General features: G+C 46.1%; 1 protein-coding gene across 7 annotated transcripts in view; it reads right to left on the reverse strand.

Annotated features, from left to right (window-relative positions):
- Positions 1-12,080, reverse strand: part of CEP112 (centrosomal protein 112) — a 330,761-nt gene extending 318,681 nt beyond the window's left edge. For all 7 annotated transcript variants that reach the window (XM_061393053.1, XM_061393051.1, XM_061393050.1 and 4 more), the window contains exons 1-2: positions 11,992-12,080; positions 2,319-2,432 (exon numbers count right to left, since the gene is read on the reverse strand). In XM_061393053.1, coding sequence (XP_061249037.1) covers positions 2,319-2,424 — 106 coding nt within the window. In that variant the 5' untranslated portion in view covers positions 2,425-2,432; positions 11,992-12,080. The remainder of the gene's footprint in view (positions 1-2,318; positions 2,433-11,991) is intronic.
- Between the last annotated feature and the right edge of the window lie 10,888 nt (positions 12,081-22,968).

Here is a 22,968-nt window from a genome sequence, read left to right on the forward strand (position 1 = left end):
GTCGATTAGAGTCCCAGGATTACCATCAGATAAATCTCTGAGACAAAAGTGTTGCCGTAAAATCATCTCTAAAATAATTTTAGTTGTGATGAAAAATCTTTCTATAATTTTAAAACCACGAGAGAGAAAATGCAAACTTAAGCATTTTAAACTCAATCTCTAATTGAATCACAAATGTTTTATTTATTAAAGCTGATGATTTTCAGGGATTTGTGGATGATTTATTCAGGGTTTTCTTTTAACCTCTCTAAAAATATTTGAGGGTTACTGTATTTACATATAATTTTGAAAAATAATTATCCTTTTAAAAACTACCTTGAAAATGTACCACAGTTTAATCCACATAAAATGGCCTATTGACTGCCTCATCTCACCATGACACAGAATTGTTTTCAGGGCTCACCAAGTCTATTTCAACATTAATCTTGCTGTCTAACTCAATTTAAGGATTATATATCTAACACAAATCATAAATCTGCTTTAATCTCTTAGTCTCTAAAGGTCATATTCGCTTATTTTTTACCTACAAAAACCCCTGGGATTGATTTACCACTTTGCTCATGCTGGACTTATCACTCCAGGTATAAGAGTAGTCTCTAAAGAACTTTGTATTTTTAGTTTTGAAAATTATATAATCACAAAACACTTCTCGAAACACTGGGTGTGAAAGTGAAAGTGGCTCAGTCATGTACGACTCTGCAACCCCGAATACTGGAGTGGGTAGCCTTTCCCTTCTCCAGCGGATCTTCCTGACCCTGGAACTGAAACGGGGCCTCCTGCGCTGCAGGTTGATTCTCTACCAGCCAAGCTACCAGGGAAGCCCCGATTTCAGGTGCACTTTGTGCAAAAAGAAAACAGCAAGTAAAACTGATCAACTTAAACGGCTTTGCAAACTGGGCATTTCTATATGTCCTGGAGCAAACTGAAATCTATTAACATATAATATTCAAATGAACAGAGCTTAGTACAACCATTTGGCTAATGAAGAAATTCATTACTTAAAATAATGGGGGAAAACGAAGTAGAATTTAGCTACAATGAGATTGAAGTTGGATGAATGGTCAGGTCTTGACAGGGATGTGAGTTTCTGAGCTTTCATTATGAATTAATGGCATAAAAAGCACCAGGGATGTACCAATATCCACAATGAGTCACAAACCAAAGACCACAATTAATCCCATTCTAGATGCCCCAAATCCCTTTTTAAAAGATGGAATATGAACACAGTTTGACTTGACGTACATTTATAATGAGAGATTTTAATATACATTTATCCTAATCAGCAGGTCTAACTCAAGAAGGAAATAATACAGTGAATATCAGAAGAGAACACCAGGTAGAAATACCATTAAATACTAATTCAACTAACTGTGAATGAGCCAGGGGATAGGAAATACTCATTTTAAGAACAGCAGAGAAAGAAAAAAGAGGTTACCATCCAAAAAAGCAAGAGAAGAGGCAGAGGAAGACCGAGAAGGGAAGACCGAGCCAAACCCCTGGGCTCGGCGGGCTGCAGGCCGGCCTGCACGGAGGATGACACAGGACGTGGGACTCAAACACTGCAGCCCCTTCCCTGGGGTGAAGGTCTACACGGACTTGGCTCCTCTGTTTGAATGTAAAGTTCACTAGGTATCTCAGAGCTAGAGGGAACCTGGACAAAACTCGGGTAAACGCCAGTTTCTTGTCCCCACTCCTAACCCTCCACTCAAAAGCTCCAAAAACACATTTACTTTTACAGCCAGCCTTACGGCTGCCATCACTTAGAGAAGCTTTCAAGCTCCTCACAGTCTCCTTGACTGCTCTCTGATAAACCTTACATTATCTGAAAATCTCTGACTTGAGACAAAACCTCTCAAAGGTAACAGGTTAGGAACTGCAAACAAGACAGCAACAAGAACTCATTCACACATGATTTTATTCAGTCAACCAATAAGCAGGGAAGATTAACACTACTTTCTGCTTTAATAAACAAAAGGGTCAGAGACAGGTGGACAGTAAGCTCCTGAAAGGAACCATTTCCATGGGAGGAGGAAAACGTCTCAGCAAAAAACCATTCAGCTAACTTGAAAGATTTATGCACTTTAAGCTTCTGACATGGACGGGTAACATCTTAAGACCTTGCCATGGTTTAATAGGACATCATCATCGCTGAATTTCCATGTTCCCTCGAACAGCTCAGAGTAAACAATCCTTTATAAGATGAAAATTGTTATTAAACAAATTCAGTTTTCTTTCCATATTGGAAGTTCACTGGTTTGGCTAAATAATACAAAGAAAAAAATTAATGCTAAGAACCCAATTTTCAAACATAATCTTACCTGACCTATGGGGCAATTTTAGAACGAAAGGCTTCATATCTACCACAAAGTGATCAAATTCTGCATCCAGCTTCTCCCATTTTTCTTCTTCACTTCCCATTTCCATAATTCAGCCTGTAAAATATTTAAAATTAAAAAGTCTGTATGCTGAAAACTATGTAACTGTTGGAAGAGATCAAATAAAATTCATTAGTATTGAACACCCCCAAATTGATCTACAGATATAATGCAGTTCCACTAAAATTCCCAGCAGTATTCCTTACAGATATACACAAGCTGACTCGAAAATTTACATGGAAAGTTAAAGGAATTAGAAGAGCAGACATAATTCTGAAAAAGAAGAATAAGTTTGGAAGACTCACATTACCTGATTTTAAGAAACACTATAAACACTACAAACCTGCTGCTGCTGAGTCGCTTCAGTCGTGTCCAACTCTGTGCGACCCCAGAGACAGCAGCCCACCAGGCTCCCCCGTCCCTGGGATTCTCCAGGCAAGAACACTGGAGTGGGTTGCCATTTCCTTCTCCAATGCATGAAAGTGAAAAGTGAAAGGGAAGTCGCTCAGTCGTGTCCAACCCTCAGCGACCCCATGGACTGCAGCCTCCCAGGCTCCCCTATCCATGGGATTTTCCAGGCAAGAGTACTGGAGTGGGGTGCCGTTGACTACAAACCTAGACAGCTTATTAAAAAGCAGAGACATTATTTTGCCAACAAAGGTCCATCTAGTCAAAGCTATGGTTTTTCCAGTAGTCATGTATGGATGTGCGTGTTGGACTATAAAGAAAGCTGAGCACCGAAGAACTGAGGCTTTTTGAACTGTGGTGTTGAAGAAGGCTCTTAAGAGTCCCTTGGACTGCAAGGAGATTCAACCAGTCCATCCTAAAGGAAATCAGTCCTGAATATTCATTGGAAGGACTGATGCTGAAGCTGAAACTCCAATACTTTGGCCACCTGATACAAAGAACTGACTCATTAGAAAAGACCTTGATGCTGGGAAAGATTGAGGGTGGGGGGAGAAGGGGACGACAGAGGATGAGATGGTTGGATGGCATCACCAACTCAATGGACATGAGTTTGAATAAACTCCAGGAGTTGGTGATGAACAGGGAGGCCTGGCGTGCTGCAGTCTATGGGGTAACAAAGAGTTGGACATGACTGAGTGACTGAACTGAAAATTAACTCAAAATAAATCATAGACCTAAGTGTAAAATGTAAAACAAGAAAACATAGGAAAAAAATCTTCATGACTTGAAGTTAGTCAAGGATTTCTCAGATACAACATTAAAAGCACTACCCATAAAAGAAAAAGTTGATATATTGGACTTTATAAAAATAAAAAAAAACTTCTGTTCTGCAAAGAACTCTGCCAGGAGCTGAAAAGATAAGTTACAGACTGGGAAGAAACACTGCATATATCTCAGAAAGGACCTATATCAAGAATACATAAAGAACTTTTAAAACTAAACCACAAGTAAACAAGCAACCCAATAAAAGTAATCAGCAAAAAAATTAGTTCCTTTACAAAAGAAGAGGTACAGCTGACACGTAAGCAGGTGAAGAAGATGCTTTACATCTCTAATCAGTAGACAGATGCTAATGAGAACCACGTTGAGACATCACTACCCACCTATGAGGACAGCTAAACTTAGAAATGCAAACGATACCAAACCACTAAGGGCACAGAACAACAGAACAACAGAACAACAGGAACAGAACAACAACAGAATAACAGGACAACAGGAATGGAACAACAGAACAACAACAGAACAACAGAATAACAGGACAACAGGAACAGAACAACAGAACAACAGGAATGGAACAACAGAACAACAACAGGAACGGAACAGAAAAACAGGAAGGGAACAACAGAACAACAACAGAACAACAGGACCGGAACAACAACAGCAGAACAGGAAACAGGAACGGAACAACAGGAACGGAACAACAACAGAACAACAGGAACAGAACAACAGGAAGATTCACACATGGCTGGTAGGAATACAAAATGATGCAACCACTCTGGAAAACAGACATTTCTTAGTCAGTTAAGCACACACTTAGCATAGGACTCAAAAATCCTAGTCTTAGGCATTTATCTAAATGAAATGAAATCTATATTCACACGGAAACCTGAATGTACTGTTTATAACAGCTTTTTTCTTCTGTAACCACTTTTTTTTTCTTCTGTAACCAATTCCAAACACCGGAATCCAACTAAGTATCCCTCCCCTTGGAAACGGATAAACCAACTATGGTTCATCCACACAATGAAAAGCAAGCAAAGAAGTGCTGATACACCCGACAACATGGGCGAACTGCAAGTGCATCAGCCTAAGTCAGAGAAGCCGTTCTCAAAAGGCCACATACTGTATGACCATGCAGAAACTCCAGGCACAAAGAAAAGGTACAGGCACACAGGCTCATTCACTGGGTTAGCAACAGGATGGGGCGGGGTGAGGAAATCACACAGGTCCTGGAACTGTTCTACATGCTATGTGTGCAGGTTATAAGAACCTATTCTATGTATGTGTAAAAATTAATCAAACTGTATACCGAAAAAGTGATTTTTAATGTCCATAAATGTACAATGTTTCAGTTCAGTTCAGTTCAGTTCAGTTGCTCAGTCATGTCTGACTCTTTGCGACCCCATGAATCGCAGCACACCAGGCCTCCATGTCCATCACCAACTCCCGGAGTTCACTCAGACTCACGTCCATCGAGTCAGTGATGCCATCCAGCCATCTCATCCTCTGTCATCCCCTTCTCCTCCTGCCCCCAATCCCTCCCAGCATCAGAGTCTTTTCCAATGAGTCAACTCTTCGCATGAGGTGGCCAAAGTACTGGAGTTTCAGCTTCAGCATCATTCCTTCCAAAGAAATCCCAGGGCTGATCTCCTTCAGAATGGACTGGTTGGATCTTCTTGCAGTCCAAGGGACTCTCTAGAGTCTTCTCCAACACCACAGTTCAAAAGCATCAATTCTTCGGTGCTCAGCTTTCTTCACAGTCCAACTCTCACATCCATACATGACCACTGGAAAAACCATAGCCTTGACTAGACGGACCTTTGTTGGCAAAGTAACGTCTCCGCTTTTCAAGATGCTTATCTAGGTTGGACAAAGCTTTCCTTCCAAGGAGTAAGCGTCTTTTAATTTCATAGCTGCAGTCACCATCTGTAGTGATTTTGGAGCCCCCAAAAATAAAGTCTGACACTGTTTCCACTGTTTCCCCATCTATTTGCCATGAGGTGATGGAACCGGATGCCATGATCTTCGTTTTCTGAATGTTGAGCTTTAAGCCAACTTTTTCACTCTCCTCTTTCACCTTCATCAAGAGGCTTTTCAGTTGCTCTTCACATAAGGGTGGTGTCATCTGCATATCTGAGGTTCTTGATATTTCTCCCGGCAATCTTGATTCCAGCTTGTGTTTCTTCCAGTCCAGCGTTTCTCATGATGTACTCTCCATGTAAGTTAAATAAGCAGGGTGATAATATACAGCGTTGACGTATCCCTTTTCCTATTTGGAACCTGTCTGTTGTTCCATGTCCAGTTCCAACTGTTGCTTCCTGACCTGCATACAGATTTCTCAAGAGGCAAGTCAGGTGGTCTCGTATTCTCATCTCTTTCAGAATTTCGCACGGTTTACTGTGATCCACACAGTCCTGCCATCAAAAAATTTAAAATACTGGTCCTTGGGTTTCTTCCTAATCAACAGGAAAAGCACTGATTATAAAGGGGTGAACCCCCAAAATCAGAAACATAGGTTTTGACAAGACTCCTCAAGTTAAAATCTACTCAAGGGTCCACAAGTTCCTCTAAGTTCTGAAATGCCTGGGTACTGTCTCTATGTGCTACACGGTCCCCATTTGTCATTTGTTCAAACGACATTTATTCAAATCTGCAAATGACGTTTGCAGAACTGCCCTGCTGTGCCTCTCCGCCCCCTCCCGTGGCCGCCTCCACGGCAGGGTCGGCCCCTCCGCACAGGGGCTCCGCACGCAGCCGGGCCGGCCGGAGGTGAGCCAGACTCCCCTCGCTGGGACCAGCACGCGGCTCCCACCTGCGGCTCTTCCAGCCGCACCCCAAATCCCCTCGTGAGGCGCCCCTCGGGCCCCCGGCCGCCCTGCCCCCGTGACCGCGGCTCGGCTGGGGTCCCTCCGCATTCCTGCTCCGGGGCAGCGCGGAAGCCGGACCAGGCCGCTGCGGCCTCGCCTCACTTTCCACTGCAGGGCCCGGCTCCCGCGTCAGCGGCAGAGTCGGGGCGACGGGCAGAGGCTCCCTCATCTTCGAGATGCGCGCCGGCTGCGCGGCGCCCTGACTGTCGCCCACCGTCCCCTCCCTCCCCTGCCGAAGACCTCCTCGCTGTGTGGCCTCGACTTCCTCCCAGGACCCGACAAAGAACAACACCCAGAAACACCTCCATACCCGCCTGTGCCCCCCTCACTGCCCGTCCCGAGGACGCCCTCCCGCTTCCCCCTCAGCCCCTCACCCCCAGCCTCCAGGGCGCGGGCGACCGCTGAGCCCAGACCCAGTCAGGCGGCCCAGTCAGGCGGCCCAGTGCGGTGCCTTCCGAGCCCGTCCCTCCACAGACAGGCAGGCAGACAAACAGGCAGACACACACACACACAAGACACACACACACAGACACAGACAGACACAGACAGACACACACACAGACAGGCAAACACACAGACACACACACACGCAGACACACACAGACACTGACACACAGACACACACAGAGACACAGACACAGACACAAGACACACACACAAAAACAAAGACACACACATTCACACAGACACACATACACAGAGACACAGACACAAGACACGACACACACACAAAGACACACACAGACACACAAACAGATACACACACAGACACACACACACAGAGACACACAAAGAGACACACACAGACACACACACAGACACCCATACAGACACACACACACAGGCACAGACACACAAACCGACATACACACAGACACGCACACACAGACACACAGAGACACACAAACACACATACACACACAGACATACTACACACATAGACACACACACAGACACACACACACAGACACACACACAGAGGCACACACAGAGGCAGACACACACACAGACAGACATACACACAGACTCACACACACACAGACTGACACAGACACACACACAGAAACACACACACAGACACACTCACACAGACGCACAAACACAGATACACACACAGACACACACACACACAAAGACATACACAGACACAGACAGACACAGGCACAGACACACAAATCGACATACACATAGACACACACAGACACACAGAAACACACACAGACAGACACAGACACACACACACAGACACACACGCACAGAGGCACACACAGAGACATACACAGACACAGAGACAGACACACACACAGACCAACACACACACACAGACACACACACATACACAGACACAGGCAGACACACACACACACCCAGACACATACAGAAACACAGAGACAGACACACACACACAGACACACACACACAGCCAACCAACCCACGGATGACCACTCCACACACACACACACACACACACACACAGGGCCTAACCAACCACCCCACAGCCTAACACAGACACACACACAGACACACACACACAGAAACACACAGACTCACACACACACATAGTGACAGGCAGACACACACACACAGCCAACCAACCCACGGATGACCACTCCACACACACCCACAGACACACACCCACACACAGACACACACGCACACACACCCACACAGAGCCTAACCAACCACCCCACGGATGACCACTCCTATACACACACACACACTCTCTGCCTCACGAACCGCCCCATGGATGACCACTCTCTCTACACACACACACGCACTCTGCCTCACTACCACCCCACGGATGACCACTCTCTCTACACACACACATGTACACGCACTCTGCCTCAGTAACCGCCCCCCAGATGCCCTTACGCCACCAGCACTCCCTGCCGGTCCGCACTCGCTCAGGCTTGCTCTCCAGAGGATCACTCCTCCTCCTCACCGGCTGTCCCCCTGCCTGGAGTCAGCAAGTGCAGCTCAAGTGCCCATCTGAGACTTGCCCCGCGTGGCCCAGACTCTTCGCTCCATCCGAGTGTGCACGCTCACAGCTGTCTTTCTTCACACAACTGCACACTGTTCACACGTCTCCCACCATCTGTGAGATGCTCCTGGAAGGCAGGGACTGTGTCTGACGCATCTCAGTAGGTGCCCAGTACACCACATGGCATGTGACAGAAGCTGAAGAAATGAACATCCCACTTCCATGGGACAAACACAGGCAGACCTCAAAGGCACTGCAGGCTCAGTTCCAGACCACAGCAACGAGGCACACGCCACAGCGAGGCGAGTCACCCGAACACGGGGCTTTCCCAGTGCATAAAAGAAGGACTGGAATGGCTACGGGATTCTTCAGGCATGAAACCTGGAGTAGGCTGCCATTCCCTTCTTCAGGGGATCTTCCTGACCCACGGATGGACCCCAGGTCTCCTGCACGGCAGGTGGATACTTTACCATCTGAGTCACCAGGGACGCTCCCTCATATGAAAGGTATGTTTACACTATGCTGTCGTCTATTGTGTGTTCAACAGCATTATGCTAAAAAAGTACATACCTTAATTTTAAAAATACTTTATTGCTAAAAAACAAAACCAAAAAAACCACTATCCATCACTTGTAATCATTTTGGGGAGGGTTTCAAATGTTCTGGGAATTACCAAACTGTGACCCAGAGACACGACGTGAGCAGATGGTGTTGGCAAGTGGTGGGCTTGCTCCAGGCAGGGCTGCCACAAACCTTCCATTTGTTAAAAACACAGTATCTGTGAAGCGGAATAAAGCAAAGTGCCATAAAACAAGGTATGTCTGTGGCGGGTTTTTTTTTGTTGTTGTTGTTCCAAGTACCAAATGGTTCTTCTAGAATAGAAATACTATTGCCCTTAATTCTGTTAACCAAAACTGGTCATGGTACCTTCTGCATTACAGTAAAAGAAACATATTTTTGAATTCAAGCCTTGGTTAACATAAATTTTGTTCTATTTAATCACGTTTAATGATTAGTTAGGGCTTCCCAGGTGGTGCAGTGGTGAAGAACTCTACTGTCAACGCAGGAGACACAAGGAGACACAGTTCAATCCCTGGGTCGGGAAGATCCCCTGGAGGAGGAAATGGCAACCCACTCCAGTATTTCTGCCTGGGAAATCCCATGGACAGAGGAGCCTTGTGGGCCACAGTCTATGCGGTTGCAGAGAGTCGGACCCAACTTAGTGACTAAATAAAAACAATGATTGGTTAGTTTCTGGTTGGTTTTGTTTACATTCCTACAATAATTAGCTGCATAATTTACATAACTCCATCAGTAACAGAAAGTATCAACAGAAAGCTGGTAACAAGATACCACTGCCAGATGTTATATTACTATCATTAAGCTGAAAAGCAATTAATCAAATGGATAAACAAACAAATGGAAACACAGAAACCCAGAGCCTTAAGCACAGCTCTGACCTGAAGTGTACTTCCAGGCTTAAACAGTTCATCCTGCCCACATACTCAAACATATGCCTGGGAGGGTCCATCAGTTCAGTTCAGTTGCTCAGTTGTGTCAGACTCTTTGTAACCCCATGGACTGCAGCACGCCAGGCCTCCCTGTCCATCACTAACTCCCAGATTTTACCCAAACTCACGTCCATTGAGTCGGTGATGCAACATCCAACCATCTCATCCTCTGTCGTCCCCTTCTCCTCCCGCCTTCAATCTTTCCCAGCATCAGGGTCTTTAGCTACCGCTAAAACAAAGATTCCTTATAATCACGAATTCTCGTTCAATCCTTTGACATAGGCAGGAGATGTTAAAGTTCAGTGTTAGAGGAAATGAAAACTCAACAGTAAAAAGACTCACTTAGTCATGAAATTAAGCATAAAGCTCAGATTCAAACTCTGAAACCATCAGCTCTCAGATTCATTATATCTGTTGGCCATTCAAATATAAATCAGCAATACCTCCAAGAAGTATTTTGGAAAGTAGACCGGCAATCAAATTGCTATACTAACATGCAATACTGGAGTATACATTTTTTTAAAAGCACAGTAAAGAGGGACTTCCCTGGTGGTCCAGTGGCTAAGATGCTGAGGCCCCAATGCACGAGGCCCAGGTTCCATTCCTAGCCCGGAACTAGATCCCACATGCCTCAACTAAAGATCCCCCATGCAGCAACCAAGACCCAGTGCAGCCAAATAAATACCTTTTTAAAAAGCACAATGAAGAATCAGTGATACTTGGTCAATGCTAAAACCCAGCTTTTTCTTATCCCTTATTCTCCAACAAAATGAAAACAAAATTAAGTTATTGGTTCAAATCATCAAAGAATTCTTGCTTCAAACCTTTAAGGAATTACCTCTTACAGGTAGGTTACATCTACTTAATCCCAGCTAATCAAAAAGTTTTATTATGTATGGCTTATTAGAATTGCAGATTTAAATTATTAGAATTTAAAAAATAAGTAAAGCTATGTCTTTGAGTTAGATTTAAAATACTTAGAATGTGTTTACCCATCACATAAAAAGAAATAAACTGGATGATTCTTGCTTATAGCTCTAATATATTTAGCTCATGGTCTTTTTTTATACCTGTGTCTCTGCTGACAGCTAGGAAATGGGCTAAGATGTGGTTCTGAGGGTGCTCAGCGGTCCTAGAAAAGCACGAGGAAGCCGCACACATTCTAGGTCCTGGGGAAACGCGGCCACACCCCCAAAGAGAGACACCGCTCACACAGGTCACGCCCCGGGGCATGCGAAATAAACACACTCCTCCAAGTCGCCTAAAATCAATTCTGCTCAATCAAATCGTACTTGAAGTGGATGGCGGGTCATTAAACAAAACCCGAAACCCGTTTACAGGTGCCTGTTTCACCAGCTCGCACCTCCGGGTGTTTGGATAGTTACCAGGCACTGACCGCGGTTCCCACGACCTGTGGGCATCGCCTCGGAGACCAGGGACGCCGGGGCCGGCGGCCAGGGAGCTAGGGACCGTCCCCCGCCGCACCCTGACCCCCACGGGGCGGCTGGAGTCCCCGCGTCCGGCTTCTCTACAACGATCAGCCGGCAGGCCGCGCGCAGGGTCCGCAATCGTCCCGGGGACCCTGGAGTCGGGCCTGGGTCCGCCCTGCGGGCCGGGGCGCGCGGGCCTCCGAGGGCCCGCCCCCAGAGCGCCCAGGACCCCCGCCCGGATGCGGAGGGAGTGCTCCTGCCCGGAGAGGACCTGGGCAGAAGGGAGGGAGGTCAAAGCGGGGGGCGCGCGGGGACCCCGGGAGAGGGGGGCGACCCGGCCCAGACCCCGCGGCCGCGCGCCGACGTCTGCTCACAGGCGCCGTCCCGTCGGGAGCCGGGGCCCCGCGTGCTGACCCGCCCCGCCTGCCCCCAACTTTGTCAGAAGCCCCGGCCCGCGCCGCCCGGACCCCTCTCCGCACGCGGAGCCGCGGCCGCCGCGCCCCGACGCCGCAGCGGCGCGCGCCAGGGGCCTGGACGGCGGCCGGCCCGGGGCGACCCCTTCCCGCACAAAATTCCACCGAGAACCCGCGCGTGGGGGCCCGGGAAGGGATTCGAGAAAACCAGAACTGGCGCCCCTACGTGCAAGCTTTCCGACCGGCCGCCGCCGCCGCCGCCACAAAACGGTTTCAAACCCTTGCGGGCGTCGAGGTCGCCGCCCGCGGTGCAGGCCCGGGCGGGGTCCGCGGGGCGGGGGCGCCCCGTCGCAGGCCACACCCCTTCCCGACGCTGCCATGGCGACGCCCGGGCCTCTGCAGCCCTGCCGGGCAGGCCGGGGTCGGAGACTTCCGCACTCGAGTTTCCCCGCCTCCCTACGCTGGGTGGCGTTGTCATGACGACGTCCGGTTCTCTGCGCAGCCTCCAGGCTGGCTTTCCAGCCTGGCGGCCCCTAGACCGATCCCAGGCCAACACTCCCAGGATGACCAGACCGCTGTGGGGACACTGCTGCCCTCGGGTATACCGCTCGGATAGGAGCCTGTCAACACTTTAGGGGCTGTAGAGAAGAAACAGATAAAGAGCAAAGAAAATGGGGTCGCAGGAGGATATTCACAGAGGGGTGTGCCCATTATTAGGACAGATGACATTGAATGAGTCTAAAGAAGTGATCTCACAACTCAGAGGCGAATAGCGTTGAATTAGACAAGAAAATGAACATTACATTTTTTTTTTGGATTCAGAACTATCCAAGATCTGAAAGAACGTACCCCAAATTCTGAAGACGCTGAAATAAAATGAAAAGACTGTGTTTACCAATTTTGTGCAGAACAGCAAGATCAAGTGGAAATTTTATTTCTGCTGCTCCAAGAAGTCTCTTCCACCTCAGAGCGATCTCCATGTTTGCGTTGCTATGTTGTGGTTTTCTTTGGTCTTCTATTACTTTTCTAGAAAAGCTCTGAACTATATATATATACACACACACACACACACATATATATATATATTTTTTAAAATACCGAGCAGAAACAAAATTTAAATTGTAAAAACACTCATTTAAAAGAAATTCAGTTTACCACTGTTTTTCATGTAATTTCACAACAGGATTCCTTCTGCAGTATCTTTGCAATACATACAGTGTGATGCCAAATCTAACATAAACACAGCTTGAAGCATCTTTTCAATTTTCCATAAAGAAAATAGAAGATTCATTCATTTGTAACTAGTTTCTTTCAAGCTTCTGGAGGGAAATCATACTCTTTCCAAGATGCTTTTTTCAAACCCTCCACTGCAAGTAGCGTTTCAGTCTATACCAACAAATGAATTACTAATAAACTCACAGAAAATGAATTACAAAATAGTTTACAAGCCATTCTACTAACTTACATACTTACCATACAGAGAGATGTAAGCGTGTGAATCAATGATTCTCTACATAATGAAATTAAAGATGATTCAAGTCTTGTCAATTTTACTTCCTAAATACCCTCAAATCTCTCCAAAAATAGCCTTCATTTTGAAAAACATTGACTTAGACATAAAACTACAGAATTCACCATCTTCTTCTCTCTAATGTTCTGAAATCGAGGTTTCAAAAGCTTCCATGTGAAGTTATCCAACAATTTGAGGGACTGTGACTAACGAACACACTGCAAAGCAAACATGAGACACAAAGCAAATGTCAGTGACTTCGGATCACTGTTGTGGATTATTTCCACTTACTATCAAGAATAATCAAGAGTCAGTGGAAACAGTGGCTGACTTTATTTTTGGGGGGCTCCAAAATCACTGCAGATGGTGACTGCAGCCATGAAATTAAAAGATGCTTACTCCTTGGAAGGAAAGTTACGACCAACTTAGACAGCATATTAAAAAGCAGAGACATTACTTTGTCAACAAAGGTCCGTCTAGTCAAGGCTATGGTTTTTCCAGTGGTCATGTATGAATGTGAGAGTTGGACTGTGAAGAAAGCTGAGTGCCGAAGAATTGATACTTTTGAACTGTGGTGTTGGAGAACACTCTTGAGAGTCCCTTGGACTGCAAGGAGATCCAACCAGTCCATCCTAAAGGAGATCAGTCCTGGGTGTTCATTGGAAGGACTGATGTTGAAGCTGAAACTCCAGTACTTTGGCCACCTGATGCAAAGAGCTGACTCATTTGAAATGACCCTGATGCTGGGAAAGATTGAGGGCAGGAGTAGAAGGGGACGACAGAGGACGAGTTGGTTGGATAGCATCACCGACTCAATGGACATGGGATTGGGTGAACTGCGGGAGTTGGTGATGGACAGGGAGGCCTGGTGTGCTGTGGTTCATGGGGTCGAAAAGAGTCAGACACGACTGAGCGACTGAACTGAACTGAACTATAAAGAGAAACAAAATGTTTCTTCCCAAGCTGAGATTTTGGAGGTTTTGTTTTTAAAGATTTTTTTTAATTGGGCCACTTTTAAAGTCTCTATTGAATTCGTTCAATCAATGTTGCTTTTGTTTATGTTTTGGTTTTTAGGTCATGAGGCATATGGGCTCTTAGGCTCTTAGTCTTTAAGCTCCCCAACCAGGGATTGAACCCACACTTTGTGCTTTGGAAGGCAAAGTCTTAACCACTGGACCTCAAGGAAAGTCCTCCATAAGATGAGATTTTTAAATTGAGTGTTTTTTCAGGTTATAAAAGTTTTGTTGATACTATATGGAAATTGAAAAGGTTTAACAAAGAATATAAAAATTACATGTAATTCTACCATTAATGAATAGCCACTGTTAACAGTAGTAAATATGTTCTCAAATCTTACACATATATAGTCATTTTAATATCTACTTATTTTTGCTTTGGACACGACTGAGCGACTTCACTTTCACTTTCCACTTGCATGCATTGGAGAAGGAAATGGCAACCCACCCCAGTGTTCTTGCCTGGAGTATCCCATGGACGGAGAAGCCTGGTAGGCTGCAGTCCATGGGGTCGCACAGAGTCGGACACGACTGAAGCAACTTAGTAGTAGTAGTAGTAGTTTTGCTTCATTTGGATATAACATAATTTACTTATTTTCCAGTGATTGGATATATAAATTATTAGCAATTTTGGCTCTTACAAGTAATACTGTAATAAATGTCTCTTAATATATACATCCTGGTTGAAGTTTCAGCTATCTCCATAAAAGACATTCCTATGGGCATGAAAGAAATTAAAGTTCTTGATCAGTACTGCCTAATTGCTTCCTGGAAGTGTTTGGCAAATTTGCAATTCCACTCAACAGTTCCTGAGAGTGATTGTCTCACATTAACAATTTTTCTAATCTGTGATAATTGTGTGTATAAAAATAGCATCTCTGTTTAATTTGCATTTTCCACTTCAGAACAGCTGAAATATTTAAGCATCTCTATTAGTCCTTTTTAAAAATTCTTCTACAAAATACCTCTCTAGTCCTTTGCCCATTTTGAGGAGGAGTTTCACATGATACCTGTACCTTCAATAATTTAATTTATTGTTTAAATCCCAGCAAATGGCTCTATACACAGTATTATTGCATAAGTTGTTATCCTAAATAACCAAATTTTAGTCAGTGATTCACCATTTTGCATTATTAAGATCCTCTCTATCATTAGATTGAAATACACGAGTGACTCAGACATCTAAATGGAAAGCAATTTAGATAATATCAAGAAAGAGCATTATTATTGTCAAGACATGGTGCAATGGTAAAGAATCCGCCTGCCAATGCAAGAGACCCAGGGGACACAGAAAGACCCCCCTGGAGGAGGAGATGGCAACCCACTCCAGTATTCTTGCCTGGGAAGTCCCTTGGACAGAGGAGCCTGGCGAGCTACAGTCCATGGGGTCGGAAAGAATTGGACCTGACTGAGTGACTGAGCACACCAGCATGAAAGACATTAGTGATATATATCAGAATAATCCTGTGGCCAGTGAAGTCCTTAAATTGGATAGGAAATGGTTCAGAACTTTATAGATCACAGAACTATAAATTACACCACAAATAGATGTAGAGAGAGTAGAAACCAAGAATAGTGGGGAGTATTTTCTTTTCATCACCACCAGAAAACAGAGTTACAACCTGTAACTCAACGATTCTGGATGCCTTTCTTTTGCCAGGAGTAAGGTGAAGTCACTGTTCCATCCCTTCCTCCGTGGCCTGGTCTCCATGCCTTCCTGGGCCACCCGTGGGTGCCAGCGGCTATGAGCAGAGATAAATTGGCTATTCTCTCCCCGCCCCTGTCTTTCAATAATACAAACAGTCCCCCACTTACGATGGCCCTAACTTGCATAATGGTGTGCAAGTCATACAGATGTAGTAGAAACCAAACCTTGAATGTTGACTTTGGATATTTTCCCAGCTAGTGATACGAAGCAAGATGCTCTCTCATGATGCTGGCCGTGGGGCAGCCATGGCTCCCAGAAAACCATGCGATCAGGAGGATAAATTACCCGTAAGTTTCCAACCATTCTGCTTTCCACTTTCAGTACGGCACTCAATACATTTGGTTGTTGTTTAGTTGACAGTCCTGTCCCAGTCTTTGCAGCCCCATGCACCATAGCCCGCCAGGCTCCTCTGTCCATGCAGTTTCCTTAAGCACGGACACTGGAGTGGGCCTTCTCCGGGGGATCTTCCTGACCCACAGAACAAACCCATGTCTCCTGCATCGGCAGGTGGATTCTTTACCACTGAGCAACCTAGGAAGTCCACTCAATAAATTGCATGAGATATTTGGCATTTTATTATAAGATAAGCTTTACAATAGATGATTTTGGCCAACTGTAAGAAAGAAAGATAGCGCTAAGTCATGTCCGACTCTTGCGACCCCATGGACTGTAGCCCGCCAGCCAGGCTCCTCTGTCCATGGGATTTCCCAGGTAAGAATACTGGAGTGGGTTGCCATTTCCCTCTCCAGGGGAAATTCCCGACCCAGGAATTGAACCCACGACTCCCGCATTGCAGACAGATGCGTTACCGACTGAACTGTAGGCTAATGTAATGGTTCTGAGCACGTTTAAAGTCGGCTAGGCTAAGCTATGATCAGCAGTAGGTTGGGTGTTTAAATGTATTTTCAACTTACGATATATTCAATGTACAATGTTTTTATCCAGGAGGTAACCCCATTGGGTTGGAAAGATCCCCTGGAAGAGGAAATGGCAACTCACTCCAGTATTCTTGCCTGAAAATCCCACAGACAGAGGAGCCTGGCGGGCTACAGTCCATGGGTTGCAAAGAGTCGGACACGACAACTGACCCACACACATGCAAAGCCCCGTTGGAAGCCGAGGAAGACGCGTGGACACGGTGCTCTAGCCCGCACTCACTCGACCAGCAACCACCCCTAGGGCACCTCATCTATTCCAAAATCTCCCCGCCGCCGTTTCCACACTCCTCCCTAGGCTGGAAAACTTCAGCTTTGGGATTTAGTTATTTCCAGGAAGCCACTGGGAAATGCACCGCTAAACCAGCAGTGTGAGCAAGGGAGAAAAGACCCAGTGCGGAAGCGTGGCTGTCTAGCTCCGCCGCTTGCGTAAGCCGGTGGCAGAACTCCGTGAGCTTCCGTTTCTTTACCTTCCTGACGGTGCTTGGGAAGATGGACTTCACACGGGTGAGATACGTGGGGCGTCTTGCCCTGTGCCTGACTCGGGAAACGTCGATCCTTTCTTTCAGAACTCGTGTACTTTCAGAAGTGGTGGACGTCACCAGGAGGCAGCATTAGCACAGAAAGAACTAGGTATGCCACACACGCACACGCACACACGCATACACATGCACACATGCACACACGCGCGCGCACACACTCACACACGCACACACACACGTAAACACACTCACACACATGCATGCGCACATGCACATATGTGCACAAAAAGCACACAAACATGCTCATGTACACACATACTCACACAGGCATGCACATATACACATGCTCACAAAGAACACACAACATACACATTCACATACACACACACACCAACCACACACTCACACATGCAGACATATACTCACACCCATATGCACACACTCCAAGCTTTTTTCTTCCTTCCTTGCTTTCTTTCTTTTTTCTCTTTCTTTTAAATCTTTTATTTCAGTGCAAGGCAGGGAACGACCTTCAGGCTAGTAGCCAGGAAACGTTACCGATGAACACTTGTTATTCAGCTTGGGGGACTCAGAAATGAGAACCTACATATTGAAAGATTGTTCAATGTCTTAGAAATAAGAGAGTTCATTTTCCATAACTCCTTGCATAAATATGTTATCACAGGAAACAAAAGTAAAGACCTGGATCCCTTTGCATTTAGAAGTCCCCCTGCCACACTGGAAGAGAAGAGAGCTGGTCATTGGGAAGCACACAAGGGGGCCTGCTGGCCACAGAACAAGTTCCTGTGGGCCTCGAGCGCTCGAGGGGTGCAGTGGGTGTGCAGTCGCTGGTTAAGTGACATCACCTGCGATGGGAAAGGCCACATTCGGCCGTGTTAAAATGGAGGACCAGCCGTCTGTGGTCATGCTTCACTCTGCCCACCAGGCTGCCTGTGTGTGCAGGACAGTGTTGTTTTCTGGACTCTGAGCCAGCAGCGAAGTCACTGGATCTGAGTGGGGAGCGCACAGCTGAATTCTGATGACGGGCAGCCTGGTGATCTTAGAGTTTCAGAAGAAAAACATTTTGAACAGAGAGTGCCCTTACGGAGCTAAATGGACCACATGATCACTGGGTGGACCAGGTAATCACCAAGCGGACCACCAATCACTAAGCTGCAACTGGGAGGCTCCCCTGATAGGCTCTGCTAATCCAAATTGCCTCTTCAAACTGAAAAAGAGCAGATTTTTCTTTCTGTAAAAATATCATTAAGTTAGAGGAATCAGTACTATGGCCTAAGCTCTAAAGTCTACTCTGATTAGTTTTCAAGGACTCAAGCCTACCCAGTGGCCTGAAATGCCTTCCAGTGAAAAAGATTATGCAAAAAGCCATCCACAACAAACTTGCCATATTCCAGGAGGTTTTTTGTGTTTTTTTTTTAATAGTCTATTAGAAGTTCAACCTGGAGATTCCTTACAAAAAGTTTCAGCAAGACAGATTTGAAAGAACCTATACGGTCAGATAAATACCCAGGAGGGAATTGTGGCATCGTACGGTAGTTCTATTTTGTTTTTTAAGGAACTTCTACACTGTTCTCCACGGTGGATCACCAGTTCACATTCCCACCGAGAGAGGAGGGGGCTCCCTCTGCCCACAGCCTCTCCGTTTTTGTTGTTCGTGGCCTCTTTGATGATGACCACTCTGACCGGTGTGAGCTGGTGTCTCATTGTGGTTTTAATTTGCATTTCTCTGACAATTAATGATGTGCAGCATCTTTTCGCGTGCCCACTGTGTATCTTCTTTGGAAAAATGTCTATTCAGGCCTTTTGCCTTTTTTTAAACTGGGTTGTTTTTTGTTTGTTTCAATGTTGAGTTGCCTGAGCTATTTATATACTTTGGCTATTAAACTCTTCAGTTCAGTTCAGTCAGTCAGTCGTGTCTGACTCTTTGTGATCCCATGGACTGCAGCATGCCAGGCTTCCCTGTCCATCACCATCTCCCGGAGCTCACTCAAACTCATGTCCATCGAGTCGGTGATGCCATCCAAGCATCTCATCCTCTGTCGTCCCCTTCTCCTCCCGCCTGTAATCTTTCCCAGCATCAGGGTCTTTTCAAATGAGTCAGTTCTTCACACCAGGTGGCCAAAGTATTGGAGCTTCAGCATCTTATTAAACTGATACATGACTCTTATCAGTCATATAATTAGCAAATATTTTCTCCTATTCAGTGGGTTGTCTTTTTGATTTGTCAGTGGTTTCCTTTACTGCACAAAAATTTTTAAGTGTAAATACCTTCCATTTGTTTATTTTTGTTTAATTTCGTTTGCTTTAAGAGACAGATCCAAGAAAATATTGCTATGATTTACGTCATAGGGTGTTCTGCCTACGTTTTCTTCACTAATTGGAAGAGATACATGCATCCCAGTGTTGACAGCATCACTACTCACAATAGCCAAGACATGGAAGCAACTTAGGTGTCCATCAACAGATGAGTGGATTAAGAAGATGTGATATATAATGGGATATTGAATATATATATGCACATATATATACAGTAATCGGGCTATGCAAGAGGTGCAGTCATAAAAAATTGCCTGCCAATGCAAGAGTCACAAGTTTGATTCCCAGGTCAGGAAGATCCCCTGGAGGAGGAAATGGTAACCCACTCCAGTATTCTTGCCTAGGAAATCCCATTGACAGACAAGCTTGGTGGGCTACAGTCCATGGGGTCCCAGAAGAGTTGGACACAGCTGAACGACTAAACGGCAACAACAATGGGACTCGGAGATTTTGAACGACAACCTGGGAAGAGCCACACTGGCTTCTGTAAAGGGAAGAGGTGCAGAAGAGCATCTTGGTAAAGGGATCAGACTCTCGCCAGGGGAAGGCGACTGAGTCCTGAGGACCAAGCGTCCGTGAGAAGAGGCCTCTGGGGGAGACCGAGGTGAAGAGTTGTGATGGGTGTACAATGTGGAGCCGGCAAAGACCAACAGCTCTTTCTGGGACTTTTATAAAAACAAGGGATACAGATGAGAAATGGAGTATTTTCTGCCACCATAATAAACAAGGATGTCACAGCCGGCAGCAATCTGGCCCTCCACGTATGAGTTTCTGAGCCCTCACGGTGCCCGGAGGAGAACAGTACTTGCGGTCTGAACCGTGAGGCCGCAGCTACCCCGTGGGTGAGCGGTGAGGACTCAGGAGCCTGCCCAGAGGGCCGAGGTGCGCACGAAGCAGCGACTTCAAGGAGTCCAGAAGCCTGCATCTCCCTGTTCCCAGAAAAGCACCAGTTCCTCACCTTGAGATATCTGCTGCTGCTGCTGCTAAATCTCTTCAGTCGTGTCCGACTCTGAGCGACCCCATAGACGGCAGCCCACCAGGCTACCCCATCCCTGGGATTCTCCAGGCAAGAACACTGGAGTGGGTTGCCATTTCCTTCTCCAATGCATGAAAGTGAAAAAATAAAGTGAAGTCACTCAGTCGTGTCCAACTCCTAGCGACCCCATGGACTGCAGCCCACGAGGCTCCTCCGTCCATGGGATTTTCCAGGCAAGAGTCTTGGAGTGGGTGGCCATTGCCTTCTCCGCTTGAGATATCTGGCTTTCTTTAATTCACAAAAACACGCTTGACGTCCACTCGCGGCAAACTTCTGTATAACCTGACTCCCCTCCCACCTCCTCAGAGCAGTTCTCTCAGTCACTTGAGATGCTTCAAGTCTCCAGGACTTGAAGTCCTAAAAATTCCCACCAAATAAAACATAACTCTCAACTTTAGGTTGTGACTATTTTAAGTTGACACAGCTGGAGAGCAGTAGCTGGAAAATGATGTGAGGTAACAGCAAGGTTTTCTTTTTTAAGTGATGATGTTATTGGAAAAGACTCTGATGCTGGGAAAGATTGAGGGGAGGAGGAGAAGGGGGCGACAGAGGATGAGATGGTTGGATGGTGTCATGGACTCAAAGGACATGAGTTTGAGCAAACTCTGGGAGATAGTGGTGACAGAGGAGCCTGGTGTGTTGCAGTCCATGGGGTCACAAAGAGTTGGATAAGAGTGACTCAACAACATTATTGTATATTTGTGTAGAACTGCTCCAATAGAAAGGGGGAAAGAATGGAAGATCGTTCATCACAGGAGCAAAATTCTTAACTAAGAAGACAGAAGATGGGGTCCCGGGCATGAGGTTCGCCCTTAGATGGGATCTCAGAGTAAGGAGAAAGAGCGCAGAGAACTCGGTACAGACTGCTGAGGGGACAGACTCGGTCGTGCAAAGACTGAAGGGTCTTTCCTATTTTCCTGGTGAAATAAGAGCGGGATATTGTCTGAGAGGGATAGAGGGTAGCTTGAGCAGGGCTGAGAAGACACAGCCATGTCGGGGAGGCGGGGCGAGAACCAACTAGAGAAACGAGGCGGCAATCTTGCCGGGCACAGCTGAGCTTGTGTGACGTTCATGCTCATGGATCAAGGCAGGACCTAATAGCGTAATTGTGAAGTTCCTTTTTTTCCAGCAATGTTCAGCAGCTCTGGTGCAGGCATAGGAAACACAAGCTGAGCCTGGGGTGCGGTTTGCCAGCACCTCCTACGGAAGGAGAAAGGGGCAAGGAAGTTAAATATAGAGAAAGGAGCAGCATCGGTGACGGGCCAGAGGCGTGTTGGTGGACAGGGAGAGACGCACAGGCATTATGTAAACCAAGCTGTCCCCGTCCAGACCCAGTTCTACTGGCCTGAAGGGCTATGCACTTTGTTTATCCTTTACAGTGATACTTCTCAAAAAGGCAGAGTTATCTGGGGACTTGGTTACAAATGCATATTTGGGGGCCAACCTCAGAAATTCCAGTACATAGCATTTTTTCCTTTGTGATTATTACCAGGCGATACTGATGCTGGGGTCTATGGACCATTCTAAGAAAATAATTGCATTGCAGTTGTTTTGAGTAAAAGCACTTAAGAGTAGAGTTAGGGAGAGGGGAACTGGGTAACCAGGTAATTATTTACACTTTCCATTCACAGCTGTGCGAGAGCAGTGTTCCAAATATTTGGGTTTCTTAATTTGGCCACCAGATGCAAAGAGCTGACTCATTTGAAAAGATCCTGATGTTGGGAAAGATTGAGGTCAGGAGGAGAAGGGGATGACAGAGGATAAGATGGTTGGACGGCATCACCGACTCAATGGACATGAGTTTGAGTGAACTCCGGGAGTTGGTGATGGACAGGGAGGCCTGGCGTGCTGCAGTCCATGGAATCGCAAAGAGTCAGACACAACTGAGAGACTGAACTGAACTGAACTGATGTGAAGAGCCAACTCACTGGAAAAGACTGATGCTGGGGAAGATCGAGGGCAAGAGGAGAAGGGTGCGGCAGAGGATGAGATGGTTGGATAGTATCATGACTCAGTGCACATGAATTTGAGCAAACTCTGGGATACAGTGAAGGACAGGGGAGCCTGGCATGCTGCAGTTCAAGGGGTCACAAGGAGTTGGACATAACTTAGCAACTGAACAATAGCAAGCAAAAAAACATAACTAAAAGTAAGCTACCATGCGGAGTGACACTGCAATGGC

Source organism: Bos javanicus, chromosome 19 (genome assembly GCF_032452875.1).
Source record: "Bos javanicus breed banteng chromosome 19, ARS-OSU_banteng_1.0, whole genome shotgun sequence".
Classification (NCBI taxonomy): Eukaryota; Metazoa; Chordata; class Mammalia; order Artiodactyla; family Bovidae; genus Bos; species Bos javanicus.